At 33.9% G+C, this 10320-nt stretch overlaps 1 protein-coding gene across 1 annotated transcript; it reads left to right on the forward strand.

The window, feature by feature from the left end:
• The first annotated feature begins 200 nt into the window (after nt 1-200).
• Nucleotides 201-8799, forward strand: Nts (neurotensin). The gene is made up of 4 exons (XM_059245126.1): nt 201-273; nt 2540-2601; nt 5935-6159; nt 8647-8799. The coding sequence occupies exons 1-4, from the start codon at nt 201-203 to the stop codon at nt 8797-8799; spliced, it is 513 nt and encodes a 170-aa protein (XP_059101109.1).
• The last annotated feature ends 1521 nt before the right edge of the window (nt 8800-10320 follow it).

Below are 10320 nucleotides of genomic sequence, written 5' to 3' on the forward strand. Positions count from 1 at the left end.
GGAGGGAGGAAAATGAAGGCAGGGCACATCCTGTACACACATGACATCATCCTCCTGCTCATATATATATATGGGGAATGGCCAGAGCATCTTTCATAGTTCACTCACTTTCAAAGCCAGCTGAAGGCAAGAGAGAGCACCCACAGAGCTCCTTCAGTGTCTTTCTGACTGTCTGCACCTGCTTGTCAGAAGGCTGAAAGATGATGGCAGGAATGAACATCCAGCTGGTGTGCCTGATGCTTCTGGCTTTCAGCTCCTGGAGCCTGTGCTCAGGTAAGCTCAACTACATCTCACAACTCCCTGAAGTGATTTCTCTCGCAGTCTGATGCTACTCAGGTTAATGAATCCAGGAGGAGTCTCTCTCTCTCTCTCTCTCTCTCTCTCTCTCTCTCTCTCTCTCTCTCTCTCTCTCTCTCTCTCTGTCTTTCTAACTGCCTTTTAGTGACAGAAACTGTGAATATCATGTTTCTCTCCTGTTCTGGTTATAACAACTGAAATGTTTGTTTTCCTTTCAAGAATCTGTAAAGCATTAAGTGTGGTTACAAGGAAATACAACGTATTCATTCTCCTTTGGAATATCACCACTAAAGAGAAAATAAATAAGAGTCCTAAAACAAAGACGAAAACTTGAATTGGGCTGGTCATGACTGAGGAGAATAGCAGTGATTGTCAGCATGCAGACATAAAACATCCCATTCACAATCTTTCATCCTCATCTTTTCTCATTCTCTTAGGTGACTTCTCTCATTCACTTACCTTTGTGATTTTCCTCAAATTATTTTTGACTCTATTTGTGTGTTAGAACATGGGAAATAAATATCAATAAGTAAATGAGTGAGCATTATTTTTACAGAATATTATTTCTAACGCAACAAAAAATGCCCCAAGTCCTTTCTGAAAGTACATTTTACAGTCTTTCATTGTAGCAGAGTCGTGATGCTAAATATTGCTGTTGCTTTTTTGAATGTAATTTAAGAAGGCACAAACTATAGTCATAAAATTGGTATACTTATATTTATAATAACATTTAGCTCTAAAGTGTTTTATACATAACAGTAAAGGGAGAGGAATGTATTATTATCAGATATGTATCAAGTCTCCTTGAAAATAAGATACATTTAAAAGAGTAATGTGAAATATTTTGATGATTGCAGTGTGTTTTAATTAATAATTGAAAACAATTGAACAAACACATTCACAGTGGAAAATCTTATGGGATCAATGAAGTAAAATCACTTAACTTATACTTGTAGATATTAGAGTTAACAACTGGGACCCGGGACTGCTAGTTCAAACCCCTGCTAGGATTGACAAGTATGAAGATAACTCTATCAGCCTGGAATGTGATTTGTTGAGAATGATTTAATTATTTTATTAACATAAGACCCTGTAAATATTTTACGAGAACTATATAGTTTTCTGTAACCATGATTTTATTAAATAGTTCCTGAAAATAGTCATAATCAGAGATTTGAATGCAATTAGAGATTAAAATAGGTTATTGATTAAAAACTATATGAATTCAAATCATTTTCTGTGACAAATGCACAATTTCATCAGTGATTAATACAATTAATTGCATTATTCATTTTGAAAAACAAACAAACATGTATTTGTAATAAGCTGAGCAAAAGGGTCTCAGGAATAACTTAGTTACTACATGCATTTTATCAGTGGGTTGCATCAGGTGGGACCCTGTGTTTTAAACACTACGGAGTGGAAGCTAGGGAAATTTTAAGCTCTGCCTTGTTTTTATCATAAGAGGCTAATGGATATTAAAATGTTCTACAACTGTTTAGTATTTCTAAATTCTGCTTCTCTATACAACGCTCATAAATGGAATCATGGCAAATGTGCTCCGAAATGAATTAGGGTCTGTTTTCAATACTACTCACCATGTGTTGATGGAGAGCTCTGCCTTTGCTTCAGCCGTTCCCTTACTTGCTTATGAGAAAATTGAAAGCACACAATTCAAAGCTCTTACTTGAAACAGAAACTGATTCTTCCAAAGACTGTTTTATGAAATGACATTTGTAGTGAAGCGAATCTCAGTATCATTTTTATTCTAAAATTACCAGTGAGTAATTCCCTATGGCTTTGCCAGGAAATAAAAAAAAGAAGAAAAAAATGACACTTGTATTTGTATTTTATTTTGTTCTTTATTCCACACTTATTTCCTATATGTTTGAAATACTGATGGTAAGAATGAGACCTACTGCAGCATATTTGCTGAGCTCTATATTATACAACATAATTAAATGTTTTACTGAGACTCAGAGATGAAAATTCTAAATCACGAATACTTTGCTTAGCACATTATCATGTGCTCATTTTTTTAGAAGCGATTCTACTACTGTAGCTGTTAGCAGAAAATTATGCTGTGGTGTGTTTCTCTCTGAATACTGCTTTGAAGGAATTATGTGCAGAAGACAATAAGCTTCAAAGACTGATTCTTTAAATTAATTTGAAATACTTTGGTTGCAATATAATTACAGGATGTGTGATTCCATAGTAAATGTGTGGTTTTGATTTTATTCAGACTCAGAAGAGGACATGAGAGCATTAGAGGCAGACTTACTAACAAACATACATGCATCAAAGGTAACTCTTTCCTTTTTTTTAATCCAGGCTTGAAGGACATGTGAATTTCCACTCTAAACATGACATTATTTTCTTATCTTAGTCAATATAGGTATAATTACCTATCACAAAGCTGGAAAAGTCTTTGGGAGACATTTCCTATTTGAAAGATTTTATTATTTTCCTTTCAGCCTTCCTAATGCTGCAACCTTTTAGTACAGTTTCTCTTGCTGTGGCGACCCAAACCATACTATTATTTTCATTGCTACTTGATAACTCTAGTTTTGCTACTGTTATGAATTGCAAGGTAAATACATTTGGAGCTAGAAGTTTGCCAAAGGGTTTGTGATCCACAGGTTAAGAACTAATGTTCTGAGGAGTCAAAAGTGTTGATATAAAAGAGAAAATATCTATAGGACTGTCAGTTTGTATGCTTCAATTTTAATTAAGCAGCCACAGAGAATGTTATAGAGACAGAGAAACATACTTAAATTGTTTCCATGATTACTAGACTGGCAGGATGAAAGGTATATGGGCTTCCAGTTAAATAAACAAGTGAAATCTAATTAAAGGTTTTTTTTTAAACATGTTTTTGTTAGTTGTGGAAAAAAAGTGTTTCCCAAAACATGGTACCAAGGTAATATAGGGAGGAAATATGGCATAGAAGAAAGCTATGGACATGCAAACATTAACCTTGAGATCCAGTCCTGAAACCACCACGTCTGGTCTACTATGCTACTGAGTTAGTCAGCAAGACTGGTCTTGGCTTTTCAAATCTTTTTAAGTGCAATGATTGGAGTGTAGAACCTAGACATTTATGACTCTCTGATGGGTTATTATAAACTCTACTACCTTTGACAGAGTTTACTTTCTCGTTACCTCAAAATTGTTAGCTATAGATATTTAATTTTTATTGCATGAACTCAGTGAAGTTCCGTATTATGAGCAAAATTTTGAAAGCTTGAGCACACCTTTTCTAGTTACCAACCTTAGCCTGGGAACAAAACTGGTAATATATCACATTACCACTCTACCCTATGAAATTAATTGATTCAGAGTTAGTGAATCATTGTGTATCAAAATTGATGGTTAGAATACAGGTTTCCAATGAAAAGATAGGGAATTGTTTAAGATTAATTCATTCCTTTATACATTCAGAGTTAAAAGCTGTAGTAGCAAGGTTGGAAATTAATTAAGACACTGACCTAAATTCTGAAACAATATTCTAATTAGTTCTTCAATACAGAGCTCTTCCTTAGTTGAATGAGCATATTCTAGGTTCAAAAATCTCTAGTATGCAAAGGCAATTTTATTGTGTTTGACAGTGAGCAGGAAAGACAGATATGTATTTTGCAAGTTTGTGATTGAGAGCACATGATAATATTACCTTACCACTATTGAAGATGTGTGTTCTGAGAACATGTGAGAGTTTGGGTTACTCTCTCTGACCAAGCAAATGCAAAAAAAGAAATTCAATATCTGGAACAGTGTCGTCTTTTCCACTGAAGAAAACACGGTGCAATGGTGTAAATTCAATCGGTCTAAAGTAGTTCAAGATGAAGTATTTATATTACATTGCTTCATGTCAGCTGAGATAAATAAGATACAATCTTTGATGAGAAAGGTATCCAGACATAAAAAATTTTGCTGCTAGGATAAAAATAAAAAGCACAGCTTATGTTTTGCTATGACATCACTTTATCATTCATTTCTGTCACTCAATCATCTTTGTATGTAAATGAGAACTCTCGATGTATGATCACCTTAACCAAATGACTGCATTTAAAACTTTAATGAGAAGAATATTTGATTCTTTTCTCGCAATGCCATTATTACAAGCTCCAGAGATCATGAGCCTTCCTCTTCCCACTTTTTAAATCAAGTATGTGAACAATTTCTATTTTAGGATAAAGTTGTTTAGACATTTGAAAAGCAATTATTAAAACTATCTAGGTAACAGGAGCTCAAGTGAATTCAAATGGCTAAATTAAAATGCCAGACCCAGGAGTATTTGTTTGTTGTTCTCAATACACACACACACACACACACACACACACACACACACACACACACACATTATAATCATCACTGGAATTGAAGTGTACTTTAATAAAAAATAGTTCCAATAAAGCATGTTTTTATTGGAAGCTAACTATATTATTGTTTGTAATCAAACTCAAATCCTTATATATGGTAGGAGTTCAATGCATGTTTATGAATAGGCAACTGGAATCCAAGATCTGTTGCAAGCTCTCACATTTTTAGTCAGATGTAAATTTTAGAGCTAGATGACACCTGATGACTTCAGTTACTTGCACTTTGCTGACATCCCCAGATTCACCACCTGCTAAGTTGATCTCAGTTCAGTGAATCATGGGTACTGAGGGTTAACGATAGCTTTTTGGTCACATTTAATAATGAAACACACATGAAAGGACTATAGTTAGAATTTGTTATTTAGACAGAAAACTTTTTCCAAATATATTATCAAATACATGTCTATTCCATTTCATTCTAGTCTAGTCTAGTCTATTTTCCACTAATCTACATACACATTCACATATAAGATTTCAGGATATCTATTTTAAAAACTTTTCCATTTCCTTGAATGCTAATGACAGTAGAATGTCCATTTAAAATAGTGGAGGTGTGTATATAGTTTTCACTATAAGCATCACCACTGAGATTAAAAAAAAAAAACAGACTAAGCAGGTTGTATTTATATGTTTTTGTGCATATGCATACACAAATATACATGTATGTTTACAAAAAATGATATACAAAGAAAAAGAGGCCATAAACTTAAGAGTAGGGGGAGACATGGGAAGGATTCAAGGGAGGGTATCTGAGAGAAGATGGAGGGAGGAAAGGGCAGGGAGTGATGTAATTCTATTTTAATTTAAAGTATAATTTTAAAATGGTTGAGGGCAGAAGCAGTGTTCCAATGAACTAATTTTAGGAAAACACTGAGATAGAAACTCTCTAAAGAACTTTCTAAATGTAAAATTGAAATAACATATGAACTGGTAAGGTACGAGGTATTAGTGAAATTAAATGAAGAATATTTCTTCTAAAATATCCTACTAACTCAGAACATTGCATGCAATGGCTGGATAACCTTGTTCAAGGCAGGTAGTAGAAAGTATTACAAGCTTTTTGAAAATAGAGTGAATATCCTCATACTCAGATTTTAATATCTGTGAGTTAAGAGTGTAATAAAAAAGAGATTCACACACTCAAGTTTTATTGCAAGTAGAACTTAAAATATAATGGTTTTTAACACAACCAATGCATATTTCATACTCCACTAACAGACTTTAATTGTAATATCTTTTTTTTTTTTCAATATTTCAGATCAGTAAAGCAAGTCCTCCCTCTTGGAAAATGACCTTGCTAAATGTGTGCAGCTTTATAAATAACCTGAACAGCCCAGCAGAGGAAGCAGGAGAAACGCACGAAGATGATCTCGTTGGAAAAAGGAAACTTCCCCTTGTTCTAGATGGCTTTAGCTTGGAAGCAATGCTGACCATATTCCAGCTCCAGAAAATTTGCCACAGCAGGGCTTTTCAACACTGGGAGGTATAACAGAAATTTAGATGGGCATGAGAGTCATTGTAGTAGTGGGATCTCATTTGTATTCAGTTCTTTACCCTCATAAAAGCATAGTAGGGAGACTTACAAATACTAGAAAGTAATGAATCCTATTTTGAAGTCAACACCTTTCTTAACTTCAAAGTGTCCTGAAAATATTTGGAGATGAGCAAACTTTTTTCTTCGGTCTTAAAAGGGTAATGGTATGTATGAAGCACATTTAAACCACATGTAAATGATGAAACATTGACATAATTTTTTCATTATATTGGTAATAGTGATATGTATCAAGAAATTTAAGTAAATGCAACCTTTATTCCTAAAATAAAAAAATATGCATAATTATCTATAAACAAACACAATGCAAATTTTCAAAGAAAAGAGAAAAAATCCAAGGTTTCTAGTTGTCACTCACAGACTAGCATGTGCATAGGAATTTTTTTCAGTGTTTATATTTGATTATTGGGCAAGTAAAATATTTCTTAATTTTTCAAATATTTTATATATATATATATATAAATATGTATATATGTGTGCACACATACATACATACACATATGGAAAGGCCTTTTCATTCTATATTAGCAGATAAGTGCTTATAACTTTTATTATCAACATTTCATATCCATATTGCAGCTCTTTTGTCAATTAAGTGTTCTGAAACAGACGTTGTTGAGTTAGCTGTGGTCCTCTTCAGACTCAGAACTTAAATTCAGGAAAGTGAAGTACCACCCCTTAGGTATATCCAAATTGGATTCTGTTCTCCAAACATTAGCTTTAACTTCAAAAATCTACTTTCCTACTGATAAAATAAGCAAGCAAGACATCATTGAAGGAATGGCATTAAGAATGCAGATGTACCTTTAGATTATTTATTTATTCATTTTTTGAGAAAAGGTCTTAACAGCTGTGTAACCCTGGCTGGCCTATGTAGTCCAGAAGGGTCTCAAACTTGTAGCAATCCTCTCGTCCCCGCCTCCAAAGTGCCAGTATCAATGTGTGTACTACCATGTGTGGTTGACTATATTTAAAGGGAGAAAAAAACTGAAAATGGTGTTAATCTACCATTTACCAAAAGAGCAACACGTTATTTTTTATGGTCTTGACATACACTTGAAAAAAAAATGAATTAGAGCTTTGGGAAGAAGTAACAAAAATTTGAGCCAAACGAAGAAAAATGTGGAAGACAACCGATTCTTCCTAAAAAGAAAAATGGATGCTATTACACTTCTCTGATTGGAGAAACATTATTTTTCAGATCAAGGCCTGAGAGGCTTGCTTAATGTTTTAGATTGTGGGCTTACACCAGCATTGCAGATCTGAGGGTGCCCTCTCTGTTAATATAACAAGCCTGTAAGTGGCTGCCACAGAAATACCTCGTGAAAGGAGGAAATGCAGGCAGAACTCCTGGTGTTTATACTAACTGGTAAACATAACTATGCTTTCCAGATGAAAAACCAAAAAGGCTAGTTCAAATTATCTTGTTGTACTATTCATCCTTTAATTTTAATTCCAGCTAAATGGAACAGTCTTTAAAACACTATTTAGCTCAATAAAACTTGAAAATTCAGATCTTAGCAGAGGGAAATGCCAATTATGCCTTATTTATCCAGAGAAGAAAGACTCCCCCAATAAACTAATTAGCATATAAGTCAACTGAACATAAGCCTGAAACTCTTGTTGTTTTAACTGTTGAGTCATTTAAAAATAAAATGATAGTATCATTCTGAGTATAGTAGAAGTAATTACAGGCTATACACTTTAAAGAAAGTAAAGATTAAAAACCTAGATTGCCTGACAGGAGCTGCTTTGCCTTCTCTGAAACTCAATAACTGTGGAATGAAACAAAATACTTGGTGATAGGATGGTATGCATGCACATTACAACTGGAATATCAGTATTCATTATTGTGATACCAAAGTTTGGGAGACAGCTCTAATCTGAAGAGATCTTAGCAATTTAAACAGAGTTTCCATGTTTGTTGATTGGTACAACATCTAAGATACTTGAAACAGGCAATTCTTTCTTTGTTTAGGAAACTGGTTACTGGAATGACTTTCAAGTCATATCAGTAATCGACTTAAGCCAACCTAAAATCCTGTTATCTTCTTATTCCAACGGATTGTGAGATTCAAAACTATATTTATTGTGATACATTTCACATCATTTTGGACTGCCATTATATATTCAAAGCCTCAAATCTAATTTGTAGGTGTCTCTGGTGTAGCCTGTCAGCTGAAAAATATAAACACATTTTTGAAAAGAGGTGGGCTGGTGAGCTGGGGAAGGGCATAAATAATCAGAATGATTGTGATCTGATTCCATCTCAGTCATTGATAACCATCTGTCATGGGACAAAATAGTTTCTCTGATCCTACAGGTACATTTTGATTCAAATAAATAGAATACGATGTGGGGAATTACCCGAAATATATTTCATGCTTGTAACTTCTCTTTGTGTTTTCTTTATTTTAGATAATCCAGGAAGATATTCTTGATAATGGCAATGGCAAAGATGAAAAGGAGGAAGTGATAAAGAGAAAAATCCCTTACATTCTGAAAAGGCAGCTGTATGAGAATAAACCTAGAAGGCCCTACATACTCAAGAGGGGAACTTACTACTACTGAGAAGCTGGTTCTTGACCCGAGATTGTAATTGATCACCTTTTATCTAGATATATAATCATATGCTTATCTAGATATATAATTACATGTGTGTGTAAATGTGACAGAACTTGATTATTTCATCTCTTCCACTATTGTGGTGTATTGGATGTTATTTTTCTGCACTCATGTAAATTGAACTAAATGTTTTCAAATAAATGTAGATCTTGAGCATGATCCTGTGTTCTGTATAATTGGAACAGATGATAATCATATCACATTGAATGTTCTGTAATTTTGCAAAATATATTATGGGATGTCTGAACAGTCATCACATTTGGCATTTTATAGGAAATCTATAAGAAATGATAACAAAGTTGAGCACACATCAGTAACCCAAAGCAGAACAATGGCACCATTTTGTCATTTGGTTGCTTTATTTTTAATTGAAAGAAATATACACTGCTTTGCAAAAACCACTGACTCATCTCTCAGTACAAAAGAAAGTTACTGTCCTGTAAAGGCCCATCTGAAAGAATTGTTAATTAAAGTTGTTATTTATGCTTATCTCAGTGTATCTTTAAGTGAATATTTTGCCTGTCAAATGATTTTGATAGCTAATAAAATTGAACAAGTCATCAGAATCAAATGCTTTATTTCAGATTTACTTATTTTATGAGAATTCATCTTAATTCCCCCCCCCTTTTAAGCTAGAATAGCATATGTGTATTTTTAAATGTCACTTAGGGATTTTGTAATTAATATTTTTTTCTCATGGGGAAAGTATATTTAAGCTAATAGCTAAGCATCTAACAATTCCTCTTGACTTTCCTTTAAAATCATAGTTAGGACCTGGTATAACTTTGCATTTCACTGTCGTCTGTGACCTTCTAAATTAGTTCCCTTACTGGGTCCAGGAAGACATGCTCTTACAGGACTGTAGTCTATCCATTGATACCCATAACAGATGAATTCAGAGCTCAGCTAAGTTGTCTTCAGAATGCTAAGTCTTTTTTGATGAGATTGTTTTTCTCCAAGCTCAGTACTACTCAGAGGAAGGTTTGTGAGAACCTGACAGATTGTGAAGTTTTCTTCACCAAACTCTTCTACCACTGCCTCTTCACCATCCTTAGAGTCTGTATATATTAGCATTTCAAGTGTCCACGGAACCAACCAATAGAGCAAACGCTGTCATGGAGACTAAGAATGTATTCTCAAATTCAGAATGTCCAGATTGCACTCACTTTGTTTACTGGCAAACATGGGCGACTGTGGTTCTTCTCTTTTGTTTCCTTAGCTGGAAAAAGAGATAAGAGTGCGATTTGAGAAAAGGTAAAATGGTCTGATTACACACATGTTTTAGCATATGTTACATAGTACAGAAGATTGTGGTGAATCACTTTAAGGATACACTACATTCAACAGTTAATACTTCCAGTTGTACTAATTTTCTCATGATATACCTTCTTGATATATCATTATACTATCATTAATAGAGAGCCCAATATTCTCCTAGAATACCTTGTAATTCATTTTATTAGCCAT

The sequence above is a fragment of the Peromyscus eremicus genome, chromosome 18, assembly GCF_949786415.1.
Source record: "Peromyscus eremicus chromosome 18, PerEre_H2_v1, whole genome shotgun sequence".
Classification (NCBI taxonomy): Eukaryota; Metazoa; Chordata; class Mammalia; order Rodentia; family Cricetidae; genus Peromyscus; species Peromyscus eremicus.

Excerpts from the sequence above, each read along its gene's own strand:
- Nts (XM_059245126.1), top strand. The coding sequence starts at position 201 with ATGATGGCAGGAATGAACATCCAGCTGGTGTGCCTGATGCTTCTGGCT. Across the intron at positions 2,602-5,934 it reads CAAACATACATGCATCAAAG|ATCAGTAAAGCAAGTCCTCC; the intron begins GTAACTCTTTCC and ends TCAATATTTCAG. Across the intron at positions 6,160-8,646 it reads GGGCTTTTCAACACTGGGAG|ATAATCCAGGAAGATATTCT; the intron begins GTATAACAGAAA and ends TCTTTATTTTAG.